The 24,015-nt window shown below is 36.0% G+C and overlaps 1 protein-coding gene and 1 long non-coding RNA gene across 2 annotated transcripts in view; one reads left to right on the top strand and one right to left on the bottom strand.

Annotated features, from left to right (window-relative positions):
• PAPPA2 (pappalysin 2) overlaps positions 1 to 24,015 on the bottom strand; it is a 2,663,723-nt gene that overhangs the window by 544,139 nt on the left and 2,095,569 nt on the right. Inside the window, exon 16 of the mRNA XM_044085971.1 lies at positions 20,297 to 20,510. Within this exon, the coding sequence (XP_043941906.1) occupies positions 20,297 to 20,510 (214 nt within the window). The remainder of the gene's footprint in view (positions 1 to 20,296; positions 20,511 to 24,015) is intronic.
• Positions 1 to 24,015, top strand: part of LOC122813576 — a 541,961-nt gene that overhangs the window by 470,916 nt on the left and 47,030 nt on the right. The window lies entirely within an intron of this gene.

The following is a 24,015-nucleotide window of genomic DNA, read 5'->3' as shown; positions in this document are numbered from 1 at the left end:
TTAGAGATCCAAGGTATGTGTCACCATGCCATGTCAAAGGCATCCTTGGTCAATATTTGCTTTGGAAGATGAGGTCTGCAGGGCATAATCTTGCTCGATCTGGCTGTTGAATCTACCATTGTTTCTTTCTTCACCCAGGTAAGGACTAGAATGTTATACAGAGATTGTCTCAGGTATTTTTTTTTGTTATGTGCATTCTGAATAGAGGTATTACAAGGATTTTTGATGGCAGAGCTTATTTGAAATAATCCTTTGTTGATCTATGATTGGCTGTGCATGTGTAACATCTTGGTAATAAAAAATGTATGTTGATTTAAATTGTATTTTTAGCTCTGTTTTTCACTGTTTGTATGAAGAAAAGGTAGCTTGTAGACAGGAATATGTATTTTGATTTATATTTTGTTGTTTTACTTCTGATTTTCACTGTTAAATTGTTGATTATTGTGGATCTTTACTATTATAACCAGGTGCGACTGCATGCTTTAGTCAAAGGAAACCCAACATTTGTGTGACTAGCACAACTTGAATGGTAGGTCAGAGTATCAGCTTTATTGTTAATATATTTTTGGTTGCATAATGTTTCTGCATTTTTCTCAGAGAAGCTGAAATAAAAAATTCTTTGAATTCTGTACTTACTGATTTTGATTATTCTTTTCTTGTTGAATTCTTTGTAACTGAAAACTGATTCCTTAAAAGATAATGACATTAATGATTTCCTAACGTCCAAGTATCTTGTACAGTGTTCTAAATGCAAGGTATATTTAAAGGTAACACCTGATAACACAGGTGATCTGTGCCCCTCATGTCAAAAGCTGAATGATTTTCTTACCATTATTAGCAGTAATTGACACAGCTGGGAAAACTGTTGTCACATATATTAATGATTGGGCTGATGAGATATACAATGTTAAGTAAAGTGCAAATAGGACATATTTAAGAAAGGACGCATCTATTGTTAGCAAAGATCACTTATCCCCTATTAAACACAACTTTAGAATTCAGGATATAAATATTCAGCAATCTAAGGACTCAGAGCAAGCAGAAGAAAATAAAAAAAAAGAGAGGAAAACGTTCACAGGAAATAAAGAAGAACAAAAAACTGATTAATCCACACACACACAAAAAAAAAAAGTACTAGCTCTTACTTATATCAGACGTTATTTATTGCCACAGAATGTATTCTCTTAGCACCTCGGCCACAAATAGCCTTTACAGAGTAAAAGTTTTTCCTCTAAAAACCTCACATTTTATATATCAGCTTAATTACATTTACCTTCAATTAATCAATTAAATCCAAATTGTTAAAATTCAGTTAATGTCATTATACAAGTTAAAACATCTTTAAATAAAGCTTTGCCAATTGCATTCCTTATTCAAACCATACGGTTGCAAAGTATAATATTTAATAATAAAAATAGACTCCTTTTTCCTTAGTGTATGTTTTAACATTTCTGCATTTCCATATTGCTGTGTCACTTGTTCCAAGACTGTTACTTTTGAATTATTTACATCTCCCATATGTACCCTATTAAAATGTTCTGCTATTGGACTAATAACCTTATTTTTCTTAACATCTCTGATATGTTCTTTTATCCTTTCACCAAGACTTCTCTTGGTTTCCCCTATATAATATTTCTTACACAGACACATTATGGCATAAATTATCCCTTTACTGATGCAGGCATAAGTACCTAAAGTGTCAAACTTCTTTCCTTCTATTTTATCTATATTCATTATAATATGCTGACAAATGGAACACTTTCCACATGGGAAAGTTCCTACCTTTGTCAGATTTTTTAAAGCTCTTACTTTCAGTTTTGTATATTTACTATGAACTAAAAAGTCCTTTAAATTCCGTCCCCTTTTGTATGAAATTCTTAGCTCTGTTTGAAACAGTGAAGGGACTTCTTTTTTCACCTGTTTCCAGTACCCTTTAACTAATTCATTAAATTTGCCTGAAAAAAAAGAGTATATTTTGAAACAAAAAATAAAAAATTATTTGATATTTCTTGACCTTTTTTATCATTTATTATATTTTGCGTGTTCTTTCTAGGAGTCTTAACTCCTCTATTGTCATAAATTTCAGAAAAACTTTCAAATACTCCATTCGAAATGTAGCTCCTATTTATAAACAGGGCTGCAGCTTTTTCAGCTTCTTTACGTGCTTCCTTCTCATCACTACATAATCTTTTTATTCTTGACATTTCTCCAAAGGGAATAGAAGCTAATGTATGGCTAGGATGACAACTACTAGCATGTAACATCCAATTAATCTGGTCAAATTTCCTATGTATTTTAGTATGTGTTTTCATTCCCATCTTGCCTTTTAGAGATATATCTAAAAAGTTTACCTCCAGACCTACTTGAATTCTGTCAAATTTGATTTCATATTGGTTGACATTGAGATGTTCTACAAATGTCGCCACTTGATCCTTTCCCCCTTGACATATGAAAACCAAATCATCTATAAATCAAAAATATTTGATGACATATTTTCTAAAAAATGTGCTTCTATAAATATATACATTCTCAACTAACCCCATAAACAAATTAGCATAGGCTGGGGCAAAAGCCGCCCCCATTGCTGTACCCTTGTTTTATCTGTATAGACTGCCATCAAATTCAAAAATAGTAGTCTTAAGGCAGTAATATACCAATTCTTTAATATAGTGTGTTCTTGGATTATCACCTAGAAAATGCTGTATTGCCTCTAAACCATAACTATGTTGTATGTTAGTGTATAAACTAACTACAGCAGCTGTTATAAAATACATATCCTCTGCCCATGTTATTCCTTCTATTTTCCTTCAAGAAATCAAAGGAATCTTTTATATACAAGGGCAATTTCAATACTTCATTTAACAAAAGCTCATGCAAAAAACAACTTAAGTTATGTGTGAAATAGCCTGTTGCTGATACTATTGGACATCCAGGGGGTTGTATTAAATTATTGTGAATTTTAGGGACACAAAAAAACTTTGCTATTGTGTTCTCCTTTGTTGTAAATTTATTTGTTATATCATTAGTTGTAAAGTAATTCAATCTTACCCCCTTCTTTAATAACATTTGTAATTCACATTGTGCTTGAGTTAAAGAGGTTTCATCCACTTTACTATATGTTATTTCATCACTTAAATGTTGCATACACATTTTAAGGTAGTCCATTGAATTCATTACCACCAATTTACCCCCCTTATCTGATGGTTTAAACACTATTTCATCATTCCTACTCATTTGTTTAAGTTTAGTCCATTCCATTTTAGTTAAATTGTATTCTTTATGCATATTTTCAAAATCATACATTTCTTTTTCTAATATTAAATTGGAGACATTGAAAAAATGCTGTATACAAGCATTTTTGAATGGAGGTATGAAAGTACTTTTTTGCTGTTATACTGGTTGTATCAAACAGACTGTATGCATTACTTTCTGTTTCAGATTCACAGGAGTAAAAACTGTCACTATCACTAGTGTCAGTTTCTTTACCTGCTTCATTGTTCTTATAACTACTGTAATTATAGAAATAATCCTTTATGTACATTTTACGCACTAAGTTAAAAATTTCTCCTTTCATTTCGTACAATCTTGGCAACACTGTCGGTATAAATTTTAAACCTTTGCACAAAACCGAGAGTTCTATTTCATCAAAATTATAATCAGACAAATTAACCACATAATTCATGGTATTAATACCTCGTACCTGGTTAATCAGTCCATTTGCCTCATTTGTATCGACCCCGTGCTGGGTCTTTATAATTGTCCTGTCCCTACCAGCCTCATTTCTTAGTTCCATAGTTCTGTCCATTGGAAGTATGAAATGTTTTCTGAAAGGGCTCAGCATTGTCCGGTTTTGGTAAAACCGGAAATTCTTGGTCTGCCATTTCTTCTTCTTCTAATGAAGATGCCCCGCTCTCTCCAGATAAGAAACTTCTGTTATTATACTGCCCAGATGTACTAGCCTCTTTTTGAAAACTGATGCTCCGTTGTTTCTGTTGTTGATTGGACAAGAGCACAAAGGCTTTCTTCTGTTCATAATCCCTAATATCTCTCTGAAGTTTACTTTTCTTCCGATTAATTAAGTCCTTCTCATAGGCTAAAAGTCTATCATTGATGTTAGTTAGAAAATATTCCAATGCAGAATTAGATGTTATATTTGTTATTTCTTCACACAGTCTTTTGGTTTCTGTCAATAATTTGTTTCTCTTAAAATTGTATCTTTCTATAAGAATTGTTACCCATTCAGTACTGCAGCGATGCGCTGCCGCTATCCACCTCTCCTGGAATTTAACCTCCTGTTCTTCCGATAATTCAAATGGGGTGGAAGGGCTTTTCACTGCTCGAAGACCTCGTGGCGTAATTTCCAATTCCTGGTATCTTTGAAGACTATTTATATTATAAAAAATAGATGTCTCTTTAAAAATCAATTTCTCCAATTGAGAGCACAATTCTTGTGCTGCCGGTAGTGAAGATACTTCTGTCCTTTTACCTACTGAGGCAAAAGGATTAACAATATTACGTTGCTGGGAATCTTCCCATTTTTTTAAAACATTAATAGCTGCTTTACTTTATAACTTAGGTGTAATATTCTGATGATTCAATATAGCTCCTTCATTCTCCGGCATCTGCATACTAAGATGACCATTAGTTTGACTGTTTCCTTGGATGAACTCCATGCCCGTCTCTCGAAATATACGGGGAAAAGAGCTCAAAGATTCACTGGTCATGAATATATTGTAGTACCACTCGAACAGTTCCAAAATCCACACAACAAAAAAAAAAAATAGACCAGTGAATACTAGCTCTTGCTTATATCAGACGTTATTTATTGCCACAGAATGTATTCTCTTAGCGCCTCGGCCACAAATAGCCTTTACAGAGTAAAAGTTTTTCCTCTAAAAACCTCACATTTTATACATCAGCTTAATTACATTTACCTTCAATTAATCACTTAAATCCAAATTGTTAAAATTCGGTTAATGTCATTATACAAGTTAAAGCATCTTTAAATAAAGCTTTGCCAATTGCATTCCTTATTCAACCATACGGTTGCAAAGTATGATATTTAATAATAAAAATAGACTCCTTTTTCCTTAATTTATGTTTTAACATTTCTGCATTTCCATATTGCTGTGTCACTTGTTCCAAGACTGTTACTTTTAAATTATTTACATCTCCCATATGTACCCTATTAAAATGTTCTGCTATTGGACTAATAACCTTATTTTTCTTAACATCTCTGAATTGATTAATGTCTATAATGCAAGGAACATTTATTCTAAAAAGGACACTGCTTTGTTATGTAGCACACACACTACATGGATTGATAACTTAGGTCTATATCAGAACATCAAAGTATTAAAACTTAGAATGTTCTGATATCGAACACTATTCAGTGAACGCTATGAATAGCGAAGCTGCAGAACAGCGAATTCTTTCCTCAGGAAAGTATTCGGTTGGCTGTTTCTGTGGCTTCGCTATTCTTAGTGCTGTGGTGGAAAGTTAAGGGGCTGGGTTTAGGTAAGTGTGCAATTGTTTGTACGTTAGGGTTAGGGGTGGGTTAAGGGAGTTAGGGTTAGGACACGGGTTAGGCATGTGTGCAATAGTGACAGACTTTAGGGTTAAGGGCGGTTTAAGTGAGTTAAGGTTAGGGCGCGGGTTAGGTGGGTGTGCGATAGTGACGGACCTTAGGGTTAGGGTTTGGATTAAGGTAAGTGGGTAGATAGTAGTGTATGTTTAGTTTAGTGTAGCGTTAGATGTAGGAATTTAAGTGTATGTATGTGGTTGCTGTTTGTTTGATGTGCTTGTGTTGTGTGTATCCCATTGAAAAAATTTGCTGTTCTGAATGTTCGATATTTTCATGTTTAGATGTTTTGGGGCCGATGAAATAGTGTTTGCTATTTTCATCTTTCGATAACGTGATATAAATGCGATAACATGATATAATTGTTCAAGCAGAAAACAATCAGTGTACAGAAAAAGAGAGTAGAGCAAAACGAATCAACCACAAAGGGTAAAGTGCCTCGAGCAAAATGTAGTTTCAAAATCCAAATAACCTTTTTTTGAGGCACAGCACGACAATAAGAAGCTTGACCTTTTATTAAACACACTGAACTAAAGAACAAAAACAATAAAACATCCAGTAAGCGCTTTCACATTCTCTTGAATGCTTCATCAGACTGTTAAAAAAGCTAAGCCATTTCTACATTTAAATACCTTTGCAGTTACTTCATCAACCAATCATTATTGTTCCATACTTGATGACATCAGTGCTTAATTGATTAAAAAATTAACTAAAAAATTGCTGGCTGAAATTCATGTTCAAAACCTCTGTGATTCTTCATATTAAAAACAAATATTTAATTTATAATAGATGCTTCAACCTCATATAGCTTAAAAACATATATACACATCTCAAACTATATGTTCCACTATTTAAAAAAATGTGCTTATGTATAAATGTATACTATAAAAATATAAAAGATATCAAATATATATGTTGTTTATTAATAGATTCATGAGCCATCCTGAAAAACACTAGACTAATAGCTTATAAACAATGTTAATGCTTGTTGTCTCTTGCTATCAAGAATGGTTTCATGGACACCCTGTCATTCAAATCAGATAGTCTGTCTGCTTGTAGCCTCGTGATCCACCTTGTCTCTCTTTGTTCAGTGTAGTTTCTATGATCACCTCGCCTAATGTTCTTATATACAAACTCAATCACAGTAAATTTAAAACCATAAACCTTCATTTATAACATGTCTAGCTAGGGCATTGCTGTCATCTTCCCTGTTTATAGCATAGACATGTTCTCTAACTCTTTCTCAAAGGGTCCTATTTGTCTTTCCTACATAAAAATGACTACATTTTGTGCAGACCGCTAGGTATATTAAATCCCGTGACTTGCAGTCTGCATAAATTGAAAAATTATACGATCTTCCACTGTCAGGATGGACAAAACTATTGCTATTAGACATGTAATTATATATAAATATATGTAATTAAATATAATTTATATAGACTTTAGCATTTGACAGGGCTATTCACAAAACACCGAACAATAAATCAGAACAACAAGAAACTGATGCAATCTTGTAAGATAAATATCTGCATGGCTTACAAATAAGAAATGGCAAGTATCATACAACAATTTGATAGGTTAAATTTGAGGTTACAGTCAGGGTGGTCCACAGGGTTCTATCCTGGGTGCATACTTGTTTAGATCGTTTCTTTCAGATCTATAATTTTCATCAGAGGTGTTCTACAGCCTGTGTGCAGATAACTTGACATTGGATAAAACTGATTGTGATGCCTGTGCACCAGCCCAGTAATCAAGGAGCCTCAGTCCTCACCACTAGCACCAGTGAGGGGCGTCCACATTGGGAGGATAACAAGTACATACACAGTAAAGTACAGTTTTCCTTAAGAGAACACAGAGATCACAGTCAGTCTGGGGCTGGTTTCTCCCTTTCTCTCCAGATCCCAAATAAGACTCCCCATTGGCACAACTATAGGGTACAGATCTTAACCGAGTGGTTAAGCCAAAAAGTCCAGCACCCTCTCTGCCAACCAGTGCTTCATGTCCCTGTCCAAGTAGTTGACACACACACTTTGAGATATGAATTATATTCAAATACAGCGACACTCCCCCTTCTGCCCAGACTATAAGGTAGTACCAACAGCCACCAACCACCCTTATCAGCTACTATAAAGGGACTTACCAAAGGGTGTCCAATTCTACTGTGCAATGTTATTATTATCCAATTGGTAAGTGTGACTAAAACTTGAAGGCTATTTATGAGTGGCCTATACAGTGTCACCAGATACATGCAAGTTCTCTTAAGAGCTTAAATATCTGTACACACAAACCATCCACAGTTAAAAGGTTTAAAATATTTACTAATAAATAATAAAAACACAAGACACTACTCGTCAATTTAGCACAGTGATAATAGATAGTTCAGAAATCACAGGAAAATACTTTAAAACAATATTGTAAGACAGTCTGACATAAATATAGAAAATGGCTAGACGAATCTGGCTATATTTCTGTCTATCTCTAAGAGAAATACTAAGATCTAAGTAACTTTACTGAAAGAGCAAGGCACAGTGCTGGTGAGTTGTTAACAGGACTGAAGACAAATACTAAATGTTATCCTTACTTCTGAGATAGCCCTTAATTTGACAATACACATTACCGCTGAGTCATTTCAGATGGCATCATTCTTGTTACTTCTGCTTAAGTTTCCCTGGCTCACAGAACGTAAAATTTAATATTTCTCTTTTGATCTGGACCTGCCAGGAAGCCACAGCAATAAAAAAAAAACATTTTACATGTGAAACCTAGTAATTTATCTATGTCTTAAGACAATAGAAATATTTTTTAGCTGCAGACATCCTATCTCTGAGCTCTGAGATCAAACACAACCATAAAATCCTTTACTTATCCACTTTCTTCCAGCAGGGTGCACTGTGGTTACATTTTTGAACGTCAGAACATAACACAGTTTTCTTACATCTGTGAAACCAGCCTGTGGATCATATTAATCTGGTTGGGCTGGCAGCCTCTCAGTTTTTAACACTGATTACATATGTTACAGATAGGGTCTGTCTGCAAAAGAACTTGACTAAATTGACCATTTGGGCAGAAGAGGCTAGTATGCTGATAAATACATCAAAAGCTAAGCATATGAGACATAGATTGAAAGGTGAATATTTAATACAGCACACAGTGATTGAAACTGTAGAATAATTTAAAGACCTGGGTATATGGGTAGATCTAGCTTTGAGCTTTTTTTCTAATCATATCAACCAATTGGTTAATGATGGTTAGAACTATAGGTTGTATAAAGTGTAAGAAATCAGAAATGCTGAAATCATTTTTTTGTCAGTTACATTAGAACCAAACCTGAGTAGGGAATAACAATATAGAAGTCTTGTAAGAAAACAAGCATGAGCAAATTTGAGCAGAGTACACTGGGAATGTTAAAAGGACATCCATGGATGTGAATATTTAAGTTATTATGAAAGCCTAATATATATGAACTTGTACAGTGTCTCATACTGACTTTTAAGAGATATCTTGCTTAGATATTTAGGGCATTTAGTGAACTACCTGTGGGAGGGCAGCCACGGTGGTGCAGTGGTTAGCATTGCCACCTCACAGCAAGAGGTTCTCTGGTTCGATTCTTGGCTGGGGTGCCTTCTGTGCGGAGTCTGCATGTCCTCCCTGTTGTCGCGTGGGTTTCCTCTGGGTGCTCCAGTTTCCTCCCACATCCCAAAAACATGCAGTAGGTGGATTGGACACTCTAAATTGGCCCTAGGTGTGAGTGTGTGCATGTGTATGCCTTCTGTGGAAGGTTAGGCACCGGGCTGGCAACTCGACACCATAAAACTCCACTGCCAGTCATGAGTGGACAGATGAGCAGCTGTGGCAACCCCTAACCGGGAAAAAGCCGAAGAAGAAGAAGTGACAACTACCTGTGGGAATGTTTGGAGTTATCAGAAAGTTGTAAATAATCATCAGACAACCTCTGTAGAAGATTATGTAGGAATGACAGGTATACAAATTGGTTATATGAGAGAGTAGCTGATGCATGGAACAGACTACCAAATTACATTAAAAAAAGCACTAGTTTAGATATTTTTAAGCCCAACCTTCATACTTATTAAAGGCATAACTGTTTTAGTATATCGGCAGGCTAGAAGGGCATTATTGTCCATACTTAAAATATATATATGTATGTATGTATGTTGCCCAGAATACTCAGCAACCCCCTAGCTGCTACCAGGGATTTCTCTAGCATGTCCTGAAAAAATACAGAAAGGGATTCCAATTTTTCCTGTAGTAGGTAAATCATTGATGAGTTATACCCAAGACAGCACTCAGGTAGATCACTATTTTGACTGAACAAAGGTTTGAGTTCTGTTCATTCAGAGAGAAAACTATCATGTTGGGGTAGCTCAGGCTGTGCTCCTATGTCCCCTCACATCTCCTTCTGAAATTGAGCTCGGATTAGATGGTCATTTGGGTAGTGTAAATGTGGATGGTCATGTTTCTGCAATATGATATAACTGGTGCTAGACATTTTATAAAAAAACACTGAGCATAGCAGCCAAACCAAAGGGCATGGCCATAAACTTGTAATGGTCGTCCACTTACTGCAGACCATAGCTATTGCCTGTGTTCTGAAAAGACAGGGATGTGAAAATAGGCATCTGTGAAATCTAATATCATCAGTTGGGTCTGAGAGCTCAAGAAGGGCAAAAGTGCCTGCAGAGTTAACATCTTAAATTTTGAAATGGTTAAAAATCTGTTTAGCCTTGTAACTTTTGTTGGAACAAGAAACAGTCCAAATTATGCTCCTGGCTAAAGGGAATGACTTCTATAACATAGCATTTTTGGTATAGGGGGACAAGACATAGGGATGGAAGAGACCTGTTAATGTGAAAGGTAGTATGTACCCATTGGAGATAATTTGTAATACCCACTGTTTTGAAACTATGAGACTCTGGTAGAAGCACGTCATGTATCCTTAAACAAAAAGGGTGAGGAGGGGGCATTGAAGTGCCACGGTTGGGTGCTGGGGTCTTGGTAGTATCAAAAGAGCCTAGTCCTCTCTCTGTCCTATTTCATTCATGCATTTTTCATTATAGTCTGCCTTTGATAGTAAGGGCTTTGATGAGATGGTAATTTCTGCTCTATTTAGAAATGGAAGAGTGAATACATTTGACTAACATAGTTTTCCCTTTATCCTTAGTTTCTTTAAGCACATTGTAAGATAGAGTCCAAAGAGTAGGAGGGGCATTAAGGAGATGAGTCTTCACATCTTCTCACAGAAAATCGCAAAGTGAATAATAACAAATTCTTCCACAGGAATCAAGCAGAGCAATCCAAAATTGAGTTAAACGGAAAAAATAATAGTAACGCGGACTATTCAAACAGTCCAGTTTTAATAACAGTAGTAAGCGCTTTCACCTTTCGGCTTCATCAGACATAAATTAGATAGAGTTCCTTAAGCATTTAAATAACTAACACTTACATTTCATTGGTCTCTACAATAATGACATCACTCTAATTTAAATATATTATAAAAATCTGATGTAAAGTATTTGTGAAATGCATTTATATAAAACATAATAATATAAACATAAATAAAATACTTTAAACTTTAAATAACATTAATAAAATGTAAATGAATATATACTTAACGTATAGATGTTGATTAAAGAATATATACCAAATTTAAAAAAATATATATGTATAAAAACAAAATTCATGATTCATTCAAGCAGAAACTATAGCCCTTCTTTTCCGTAGTAACGGTTTAAGAGAAGCTTTATCATTTAATCCAGGCTCTTTATCTGCTTGACATCTGATAATCCATCTTAATTCATTCTCTTCAGTTAATGTTTCTATATCCCCACCTCTTATATTTGGTTTAAATGATTGCATCACAAGAAAAACTAATGTGTGGTTGGGACCTCTCTCTTTGTGATGTTTTGCAAGGGCATAGGTTTGAGTACCAATGCGCATATGATATAAATGTTCCCTGACACGTTCCCGGAGTCTTCTATTGGTCTTGCCTATATAGAAAGACTCACAGGAAATACACCTAGCCAAGTATACTAAATGTTCGCTTTGACAATTTGTTTTAGTATGAAAAGTGTACTCATGATTGGTAACAGGATGTATAAAGGAGACTCTCTCATCTATGTAGGAACATTGTTTACACTTCCTACATGGTATGGTGTTAACTAAACCAGAGGGAGTGTGATTATGTAACCTATCTAAGGGTCGTTGGCAAAGAATACGTTTCAAGTTCTTCCTATTCCTATAAACATACCCTGGTCTTAGTCCTACAACTCTCTTAATGTTGTCATCCAATAAAAGTACATCCCAGTGCTTCTCAAATACATTTTGAATCTTTACTATATCAATAGTGTAAAACAATGGAACTTTCAGTGGTCCTGAACCCCAAGAACCTTGTAACTGTTCCTCAATTACTTCACCATCAGAAAAATATGGTTTTGCCCTAGTTGGTCTGAGGGAATTTACATAATCAATAGCTGCTTCCACTTCATGTTGTTTATAACATATGTCAAGAAGTCTTTCATTAAGATTTGAGACTTCCATTGTATATCCATTCTGGGTGGGATTAAGTCTCGAGGCCCTCATTGCTTGTCCCTTTACCACATTTCCAAAGACAAAGGAAGGGTGCATACTTTCCCTATGAAGTAAAGTGTTCCTGTGACATGACTTGCGGTGTACAGATGTATTTAATAAACCATTATCCAACCTTCTTATATCTACATCTAAAAAAGAAATCCTGCATCTAGAATAGTTTACAGTAAAACTAAGAAAAGTGGTCAAATCATTAATAATTGAAATAAAATCAAGAAGTTCTTCTTCCAACCCAAACCAAATGAAAAAAAGATTGTCTACGAAACGTCTGTAAAATAGAACATTATTTTGAAACTCTGATAGGGGGAATAATTCAGACTGCTCCCATTTAGCCATCACTATGTTGGCGTAGCTATTGGCACACGAAGTGCCCATAGCTACGCCATCATTTTGCAAAAATATCTCTTGATTAAAAATAAAAACATTGTTTTGTAAAACTGTCTCTAAAAGCAGAGTCAATAGATCTATAATGTTGGGGGTCAGGTCAGAATGTTCAGTCAAATACTGATGTACCATTAAAACACCTGTGTCATTGGGAATTACTGTGAACAAACTTTTTACATCCATTTTCACAAGGATGTAGGGTTTGTCATCAGGTAAACCTTTTGTGAATGTGTACAGTTCTAAAAGGAATTGTTTGCTGTCTCTTAAAATAATGGAGTTAGCATCAACAATAGGCCTAAGAAAATATTCCAGGTACAACGAGAGAGGCTTCGTTACCCAACCTCTCCCAGCTACTATGGGGCGTAAAGGCGGCTTCTCCATAGACTTATGTGTCTTTGGAAGCCCCTGTATAGCTGGTATGAGGGGTTTGTTAACCCTTAAAAATTTTAAAAGTTCATAATCAATATCTCGACTTTTATAAAGATCATCTAACAAGTCATAAATCCTAAAAACCTTGTTAGTGACTTCATCCAGTCCAATCTTAGAATAAAAAGAATCTTCACTCAACATTAATAACATACTCTCCAAGTAATCTTCTGAGTCCATCACAACAATGGGACCTCCCTTATCAGCAGGGCAAATAACTATGGAGTGATCATTTACCAGCCCAGTGAGGGCTTTCCTTTGTTGGAAAGTCAAATTCTGTCTACCATGTAACCTTCTACTCTTCTTTCTTAATTTAAATAAATCTTGTTCTACTAATCAAGTAAAAGTTTCTATCAAAGGATGTAAAGGGGGGACATATAGACTAGGGGTTCGAAAAACCTTGCGTTCGCTGATACCATTATTGTCCCCAAATTCCAACTTTAATTGTATATTCCACGCAAAAAGTCTTGTATCTAAGACTGTATCTGTGATATCACTTGTTTTACTGGGAATAAACGTTAAACCTTTATTTAAGACTTGATTTTCAAATTTATTTAAAGTTTTGTGTGATAAATTAAGAACTAAGGATTGGGAGCACGCTCCCACATCTTCTTCAGAGTGGGACCCGTGTAGTCGCTCCCTGAACCTTTCCGTTTCACCTTCCCCCTGCTGTATGTTCTCTGTCTCTGCATCTGTTGGGTGGTGTCTACAGGAAAAGGAACTAATAAATTGGACCTTTCTGTGTTGGAAAGTGTTAATGAGGGCAAAGTTGAAATTGTTTTGCGCCTTACATCTTGTTCAGTATGTGATAGAGAAGGAGTAATATTCGTGTTAATAAGTTCTACAGAAACATTATTATCATTCTTCTCATTAATAACATTTGCATTCATCAAATTTCTTTCATTAAAAGAAACTTGAGGCTCTGAATTTAAAGTCGAACCATCAGCATTAGCAGTGTCTGAATTAACATTAGTTCCTAATACATTATTAGTAATTACAGTTTCTAATGGTTTTACATTCAACACATTGGTGGATAGTCCATTTGTAGAGGGAGCAATGCGATTATTGTTAGCTTCATTAACGCGTCTAGGCCAAGTGAAGACATGGCCCATTTTGAAATCTCTAGTTTCTCTGTTAATTTTATTCTTTTTTTGCTCCAACAGTCTCCTTTCATATAAATTAACACTGTCCAAAAGTCTATCCATTGCTTGCTCTGCTTTATGACCTGGAAATTTAGATAAAATATGCTCCTGTTGTTTAATTAAATCTCTCCTCAATTTCTCCTCTTCTGTACCGAAAAAGTCATTTAACAGTCTCATGTATTTATAGTATTCTTGCCAACGACCCTTAGATAGGTTACATAATCACGCTCCCTCTGGTTTAGTTAACACCATACCATGTAGGAAGTGTAAACAATGTTCCTACATAGATGAGAGAGTCTCCTTTATACATCATGTTACCAATCATGAGTACACTTTTCATACTAAAACAAATTGTCAAAGCGAACATTTAGTATACTTGGCTAGGTGTATTTCCTGTGAGTCTTTCTATATAGGTAAGACCAATAGAAGACTCCGGGAACGTGTCAGGGAACATTTATATCATATGCGCATTGGTACTCAAACCTATGCCCTTGCAAAACATCACAAAGAGAGAGGTCCCAACCACACATTTGTTTTTCTTGTGATGCAATCATTTAAACCAAATATAAGAGGTGGGGATATAGAAACATTAACTGAAGAGAATGAATTAAGATGGATTATCAGATGTCAAGCAGATAAGGCGCCTGGATTAAATGATAAAGCTTCTCTTAAACCGTTACTACGGAAAAGAAGGGCTATAGTTTCTGCTTGAATGAATCATGAATTTTGTTTTTATACATATATATTTTTTAAATTTGGTATATATTCTTTAATCAACATCTATACGTTAAGTATAGATTCATTTACATTTTATTAATGTTATTTAAAGTTTAAAGTATTTTATTTACGTTTATATTATTATGTTTTATATAAATGCATTTCACAAATACTTTACATCAGATTTTTATAATATATTTAAATTAGAGTGATGTCATTATTGTAGAGACCAATGAAATGTAAGTGTTAGTTATTTAAATGCTTAAGGAATTCTATCTAATTTATGTCTGATGAAGCCGAAAGGTGGAAGCGCTTACTACAGTTATTAAAACTGGACTGTTTGAATAGTCCACGTTACTATTATTTTTTCCGTTTAACTCAATTTTGGATTGCTCTGCTTGATTCCTGTGGATGAATTTGTTATTATTCGCTTTGCGATTTTCTGTGACAAGACTTTTGGACTTTTCCACAGGATTCTTTACCCTCTGGTGTTGTGCTTGCTTACTTCACATCTTCTCTTCATTTAGGGACTGGGTCCTCAGCCATGAATGTCACCTGATTACTGACCCTGTAGCAGCAGCCCCAGATGGTGCATCTGAAACATCATACCTATATTTTAAAGCATGCTTTCCCAAATGTAAAAGTCTGTGATAGGTTGATCATTGTTGCCTTCAGGCTTCATCCTTCACTCTCGACTTCTATCTTTGAGATACTTAATTACATGGTTCTGATAACACAGAATGTGATTTTGGCTGTTTAGGATACTGATGGTCAGGGTAGCTGAGTTTTCCTCAAAATGGTCAAGTAATCATTGGGAAGGGTATTCCAAACCAGAAACAGTCTACTTCACTTTGCAATTTCCTGTGACAGTGTCTGAATCAGCAAAAGGGTTGTTATACAGAAACTTGAGAGTGTACTGAAGCTTACAGACTCTATCAGGTCTCTTGGAAACTGAGGAGTAGGGTATGGCTCTAAATATGCTTTCTGAAGAACATCTAAAAAAAGTTTCCTGGACTAGGGGGATAGCCACTGGCTTAGGGCACCCAAGAATTTCCAGTATCTCTTCCAGGAGTGCAAGAATTCCATAGATTACCGCATGAAGTGATATTATATGACTGAAATAGAGTTTTCAAAGTACATCAAATCTGATGGACATCTTCGTCCTCCTCATCAGAATTAGAGGAGTCTGGATTTCTGTTAGGGAGACCTTCTTCTGTCTTGGAGAAGGGACTCTAGACAGAGGACAGTTCTGAATCTGGCTTCTGGATATAAAGAAATCACAGGAAGCCCTAAGCCAACTTAGCAAAATCCTGTGATGGAGGCTGCTTAGGGCTATGGTGGCAGATCATCCTAGATTCAGCTGGCTGGGAAAAACAGGGGCAACTTCAGGACATCAGCCAGTGTCTTAGGCTGTCAGGCAACAGCCAGGGAGTTGGGAATCCCATGGCAGATGATACCCAGTTCCAGCATGAAAGCCCTTATCAGACCAAGCATAGAGTACAATGTTTCTTTGGTACAAAATTGGCATATGCAGAGAATCTTACACCTGTTTCCCTCTACAAAGTTTCATATACATTGATGAGGGGTGATATATGCCTGGCTTACAAGGCATCCACAAACACCCCACTTATAAATCTCCTAAATATTTGTAAGTCAAAGAGTACAAGAAATACAAGGTCTAAGGACCCGAATTTTGTCTCGGACATAAACAGAGCACGATGGACAGACAGATGTGTCCCAGTGACTCCTCCCTCCTATGGAACAGGCTTCCCATTTATGTGAGCTGGGTTCATCTATTACCCAGTTTAAGCACAACCTAGACAACTGGATTAAGAATAGGAAATTTACACCAGGCCTGGCACTCATGTCCATTATGGACAGAGGTAGTTTAAAAATGCCTGGGCCTCAGTATCCTATTTGGATGCAGGGCATCATTATTCTTTTGGAAAACTTGGTAAGGCTTAGAAAAGCCCCTTGGGTTGTTAAATTAGTAACAGTCTATAAATGAATCTGTGAATTTTTTCTTTGATATAATAGTCTGATAAGAGCCAAAAAACAGCTTGACCTGTCCTTCCACACAATGTAACCAACGTTCTTGTAAACATAGACCATTCTTTTTATACTCTTAAAAAGTTAGTGTGTGAAAAATTCATGCTTAATACAAAATTAGAAATGATTGTGTAATGCAAAAAGTTCTGAATCTACAGCAACTTTATAGCAGGTATATCAACAACATAGAAACACTAGTGTTTAATAATTGCACAGTGAGATATTGATATGAAATGGTATGGATAGGTTTTATGATTATTAAGAGAAGACTGTATATAGAAAAAACTGTGCCTTCAAAATAAAAATCTATACATTTGCTTTTGAAATAATACAAATTGACTTTAAAGCTACATAAGCATGCCCATGTATTTGTATTTTTAATGTTAGAATAAATTAGAAATTTATTCTTAAAACAGATGGGATTGATTTGATTTACCTCATAAAAAATTGTCTGTGATTAAGACTATAGTTATTTTAATAAGATACTGTTTTTAAGGCTCCTTAAGTATTCTGCAATAAAGACATAATATGAATTTGCATTCATTATTTTATTGATCATTTGATAAGTCTAGTGACATAATGTCAGGCATGGGTTATGTCCTAATAAAGGTACAACCCTTATCCATTGCGAATGCTACATAGCAGCAGTATCCCGTGCCTTAAAAAGCACTTTGACTTGCTGGTATCAGGAACTAGCAACTTCTGTTTGTGTGGGTGAGTATTTGTAATGTGCTGCTTGCCCATCAAAACATGAGACTATGTTAGAGGTAAAAAAGTGAATGAATCAATATGGTAAACTCTCAGTTAACGAGAACTCAAGCAACTGGCACTCTCAAGCACCCAGCGAAAAGAAAAGCGTGAAAGAAATACAGCGCCATTTGTATGTGTTGCACTTTATGATTCCCTCCCAGCAAAAACATGCCTTATGTTTTTACTTTTTTGACTTTTAAAAAGGAAGACAGGATTAAATTCCCTCTCTCCCCAACCTGAGAACAAGACAAACCAAACAAATAGTATAGGGTACAGTTTTACTCAGGCCTTTTTTTAATAGTAACTCTCAAGCAACCAGAACCTACAAATATCTGGCATCTACCAATCCCCATGGGTGCTGGATACCTGAGAGTTACTGTATATACATTCTGCTCCTCCTAGGAATTCAGATGTTGAATATTTAATATAAAAGTAAAGTACACAGCATAAAGCATTACAGTAAAATGTCAGAAATAAAGATTCATAATTGTCTAATCTATACTATATGTGTAAAAAGATCATATTAATACAACTAGCAGTCAGTTAAGTCAGAACATATTCATGGCATATCTTCTAATTCATATAAAAATCAGTCGTGAAAACGTATCTCCTCTTAAATGTCACTTTACATGTTTAATTACACAGTTTGGTATATAAAATAAAAGTGACTAATGATACATACTTTTTTCCAATTTAAAAGCATGTAAGGCAGAAATCAGGCATTCATTTTCTATATGCTTTTTGCCACTGCCCCTGTTGACCTTCAAGCCTCCTTCTCTCAGGCATGCCCATTCATTCCCTCATTCTGAGTATTCTCTGCTGAAGGTGAAAGCTAACCTGGGGTGGTCATTATACAAGCATACTCAGTAGTGTTACATGCCCTCACTGGCATCCCTGCAATGCAGGCACATTTTTCTCATAGCCAACCCCCTCCACTGGGCAGGGTATAAGTGGCTCATGTCACAGCCGAAACCACTGTATCCTTCCCATGCAAGTGTTCCCTCCTATGTGCCTATAATAAGGGTTGTGGTTTTGTGGACAAATGTCTGACCCTGGACTGTCTTTAAATTATTACACCTCCTGAAAGGGATTTTGACATTGGGTAGTCTCAGTTAACCCCCTTGCCACCCCCCCCCCCCCCAAGAGGATAGGCATGTCAACCCTCTCCACTCAAGAAGATACCAGAGACCCTACTTCTCAACTGTCTCTGACTTTGCAGAATGTCCCCAGGTTTAAAAACTTATTTTTTTCTACTTCCCTCACAAAATTTTTGACTTTCCTATAAATAACTGAGAATGACAGTCAATTAATAATTCCAGAAATTAAAGTTTCATATTTCCTCTTTCTTGGAAAATACAAGTTGATGCAAAACTTGTTCTATTAATTTTTAAAGTGAATTAGAGTAATATTTAAAATCTCCTTAATTCTGAGCTTTTGGACCCCATTATATCTGTTTTTGTCTAGAATTCTTGTGTGAAGACATTGAGGAGTATGCCTAAGAGACAGGTCGCTAGAGCTGCAGGCAGGGATTTGCCCCTCTATGCCAACAGAGATAGCTGCAAGCAAACATTTTTAAAATAAAAGTTAAGTAAGAATAGATTTTAAGATTTAAATTTGTATTATACAACCTCAGAGCAGCATTATGGTTTGTCAAATAATTTAGTTTACATTCTGCCTTAACTTACACAGAAATGGTAGCATCACCTTCCTTCCTTACACACACATCTCTCTTCTCAATTCTCCATTGCCCTTATGTGGATATTTTAATGTATGGTGCAAAATCAATTATGCTGTCTCCTGTAAGGGACATTTTTACAGCAACAATATTACATAGGGTTTTAGAGATAATTATCTGATTAATAACATTTATCATGGTGTCTATGAACAATATTCTGCTTATTTTTTTTTTCTTAATATATATTTTTGTAGCCTTTTACAGCTTGTGGCCACAGCTGACAAACCTTCTGAATATACCGTGCACGTAAGTTCCTCATACCATTAATGGTTGCCCCACACCCTGAATGTAATGTAACTCTGTAGATGATATACTACTGTGCAGGGTCAACCTGTTATGTAGCAAACGCAGTTGGGCAAAGTGCAATTCTGCCAAAGCAAAACTTTGAGCAGTCATTCCTTTCTCCGAATAGTATTTTCTAACAGTTATTTCTAGACAAATAGTGGATTCAGCATTCAGCAGAATACAGTGCACATATGCTATCTAGTAATCCCTAAAATTTTAAGCTATTTGTTGGGGATTGAAATTTCATTCCCATAAAAATAGAATGCAGTTAAATAAGCTGTTACGTGAGAGTAAAAGCAGATGAATTCAAGGATATCACATTAAAACCATTTGCTCAATAATCAGGTGCTCAGTACAAGTCATATAAACATAACTTCTGTGGTAAACACAGATGGCAAATATAAAAGCAGCAGCTGAAGAATGCATCCCATATATAGTTTACATACTGATGCCCAAAATTCTGTCTTAAATACTTACAATTTAGGAACATTGGTTTCGACAAGTGAACCAGGTAGATTTCAAGATAAAAAAAATTGCTTAATCTCTTAAACTTTCAATCTCTCTGTCTCTGTCTCACACATATACATGCATTTGCTAAGGTAAGAGAAAAATGGTGGAACTCACGTTTGTGGACTTTTTATGTCACTTCCTGTGACATGATATCCAAGCTGGCACTTGTAGCGGCAAATGGACCCAACATCATGCCCCCCATGGTGGCACCGTGGGGCTAGAACATCAGCATTGGCAACAACTGGTGGGGTGTCACACTTCAGCTTGCAGTATGCTTCAGGAAAGGACCACAGCCCATCTTCCAGACAGGTCAGCCAATTATTGCCTCCTAGATTCAAAATAGGCCGAAAAGAAAGAAAGAAAAGGCTAAGTACAGAAGAACTGTAGCAGAGTTAGTTTCACATCTGGTTGTACTTATTCAAAAACCACAGGACTTATGCCAAATACTTTAGTGACATTTTACCCAAGTTTAAATTAAACAGAATCCTATATGCCACCCAAGAAAGTGAAAATAGAAACATTACATCACCAAGGGTGCAGAATTTAAAATTTAATATGCAAAGTGGAGAACAAAATAAATCTGATCCCTATTTGTTATATCTTACAGTCTGACAGCACAGACATAGGACACTTTGACTCCCTTCCCCCAGGCTCAGCTAGCTAAGATACAGTGTGCTTTTATTCTGCCTTGCATGAAAACAAAAACATCATACAATCTAAAGGGGAGTTGATAACAGCAGGGGCAGAAATAACTTGTGTCAACACTTGCTAAATGATGCAGTGTTTAAGATTCAAACTCTATAAGTCTAATGAAAATGGAAATGCTATCTGAACTCACTGACATGGAGTCCTAAAGGAATGCAGACCAATCACTGTATGCATTCTGTATCTCTTTGCACTCACAGACACCAGTCACAAGACACATTGATGGTGACCTTCTGGACTGTAACAGGAATGGGGATCACATGTATATGATTACTAAAACAAAATAAAAGTTGTATGTGATACAGAATATGACAGCAATATAAAATGAGAAATGCAGTTGTAAGATAGTACAGCCCTAACATGGGATTCTACCTCATCTCTCTGATATACATCGGCTACAAGTTCTTTCAAACGTTTATATTTTGTTTGCTTGTTTGTTGGCATCTAATTGGCAGATAATAAATGAAAACCCATTTGTCTGTAAAAATACTCATCTGGATAATTATGACTGATCCTACTTGCATCTGGAAAGTTTAGCCCTGCCCATTCCATCCACTCAGGTGGTTATTGCTATTCTTAGAAAGCTATTTCCTTTTAAATTTAATTTGAAAAGAGTAGGCATCTCTGAGGAAGACAGGGATTAATCTCTGATCTTTCTTCTAAGCAGCCGGAATTTGCCATGTGGCAGTGACACTACAAACCTGAGAGATGAGAAGAGCTGAGGAGCCAGTGTTGGCTCACCTGACTGTGAGGGAAGGGCCACTATTGGTCCAATGGCATAAGAGTAATGGCCATATTTGCACTTCTGCTCACACTGCCACAAATTGGAATCTCTGAGAATGGCAGCAAACATGCTCTCCAAGATGCTACAGAAGTCATAACTGTGGTAAGGGAAACATGTGTAACTGAAAAAGTTCAACCCCCCCCCCCAATACATACAGATATATACAACAGTACTGCTTTCAGCACTGAACTCCTGCACTGAGGAAATGAGATGGATGGATACATGGATGGATGGAGGAACAACTACCAAGAAAGATGAAAAGTAACTGTTGGCAGTTAGTGATTCTGTCTTTAAAGGAATCAGTTGTCCTGATGTATATAAAATTTATTTCAGTAGCTTTTATTAACAATTTACTTCCCATGCACCACCTTAGTAATGGCTGCTAACCCTAACCCTAACTCTGCCCCTTCCCCCAACCCTAACCCTAAACCTTCTTATCATTAAAACCTACCAGTAACCTTGCCACTGCAGAAGCAGATTCAGACCCACAAACATTCTCCCCGGGCCCCTGCTGAAAAAGGGCCTTTTCAGCTCAGACACCCCCGGTTAACAAATGTAAAATAAAAATAAAATAAATACAAACAAGCACTACATCTGTTCCTTACCCTAACCATTATCCTTATCCTAAAATACACACACTCGCACAACATCCATTCATCACTCATCCCTGACCCTACCCCTAACTCACATACACGTACTCTCCCCAACTCCACTTACCTGTATCAACATTCCATACCATGGAGGACTTTCAAGATGGCTGCACATTGAGTAACAGTTTAATTCTAGCTTTCCCACTGTGAAAACAGAAACTCAGCAGAGAAGGCCAGTGGAATTTTGTGTTTCTAGGTAAATGTCAGTAACTGGCCAGTAAATGCACTGCCTGGATGCCAAGAAAAGAAAAATGCACAGGACCTTAAGGAAAATTAGCTACAAAAGGTGAGGAAAAATACTGACTGGGAAAAGTACTGCAGCTATTCTGCAAAAAGCAATGCAAGCTCCAGACATGACCTCCAGTAACTTAGAGGAAATCAGAAGATAACTGCACACAGACCTGGTTAAAATAGATGAAACACTGATGGAGTATATCAACTCAATCAACAAAAGGCTGGAAAAATGGAAGAAGCTTTAAACAGATATTCAAATAATGTGACAACACTGCAAAAACAGAGGCAAAAATGAAGAAAATCTGGCTGAGTACGAGACTGCTCATGAAGAGATGTTTAAAAAAAATAATAGAATTAGAGGACAGAGCACATAGGGAAAACCTGAGATTTTCAGCGGTAGCTGAGAAGCTGGAAGGAACAGGCTGTATTAATTTTATGAAATCACAAAAAAGCAACTAGACTGGTATTCTATAGCAGGGGTTGCTAACTGAAACAGCACATTGTGTCTATGCTCCAAACCTGGCTATGAGAAAGCAACCTAGACCTTTAATAGTAAAGATGCAATCTTATTAGTCAATTCTGACAAAACCATGGCAGAATGCAAAAATACTAAAGTTGGGAGACAGCAGAGTGTTTGTGGACAATGATTACTCATTGTACACCAGGCAGAAGAGTAATAAATTCCACTACTCAGGGAATGTCGAGAAGGAGGCATGAGATTCAAACTGCTGTACCCAGCTATCTTCAAAATATTCATTCCTGGAGGGCCAAAATCATTTTTTGATGAAGTAAATCCTAAGGAGGAAATACAAAAGTTTGTCCAACAAAAAGTGAGCTGTGTCTTATTCTTCTGGTAGTGAAGACAGCAGAGAGACTATGCCAGTGAAAGCTTTTCCAATGTTTCAATGGAAAATGCTGGAGGGGAGGAAGGGAGCATGAGAGTTGACTAGAAAAATCAAGAGTACATTGGAAATGAAGCATAGATAGGGTTTGGGTGATGGAGAAGAACAGGGATAAAACAAGTAATTTGGAAATTAACAACTGTGGGATTACAAAACAATAATTATATTTGTGAAAAATGACAAAACAAAAAAATCTGGAAATATTGGACTTTTTGGGCTTTGTTGAACTTGTGGGGGACTCTAAAGTATATGCCCTACTTCATGTCATTAATCTTTGGAAAAATACTTAAGGGAGGGGAGGAGGAGGGGAGGAAGAAAGCTAACTGTATGTAAAACAAAATAAAGTGTTTCCAGATAGTACTATTTTATAGTGAATAATTTTCTTTACATGCTATAAAGTAAAGTTTTCTCAGTTGTTTTTAGGTATAATGGGGATATTGTTGTAAACAGGTACTCCTGTTTTTTTCTACTTTTTCTTTTTATTCTTGTTTAGTTTTAACAAATGTTGACACTACAGTGTAAAAAAAAAAAAAAAAAAAAAAGACCCTAATAAAATTG

This window comes from Protopterus annectens, chromosome 10.part0 (assembly GCF_019279795.1).
Source record: "Protopterus annectens isolate FY-2018-M chromosome 10.part0, PAN1.0, whole genome shotgun sequence".
Lineage (NCBI taxonomy): Eukaryota > Metazoa > Chordata > Ceratodontiformes > Protopteridae > Protopterus > Protopterus annectens.
Note: the sequence above shows the minus strand (reverse complement) of the source record. Positions and strands in the feature narration are given on the sequence as shown.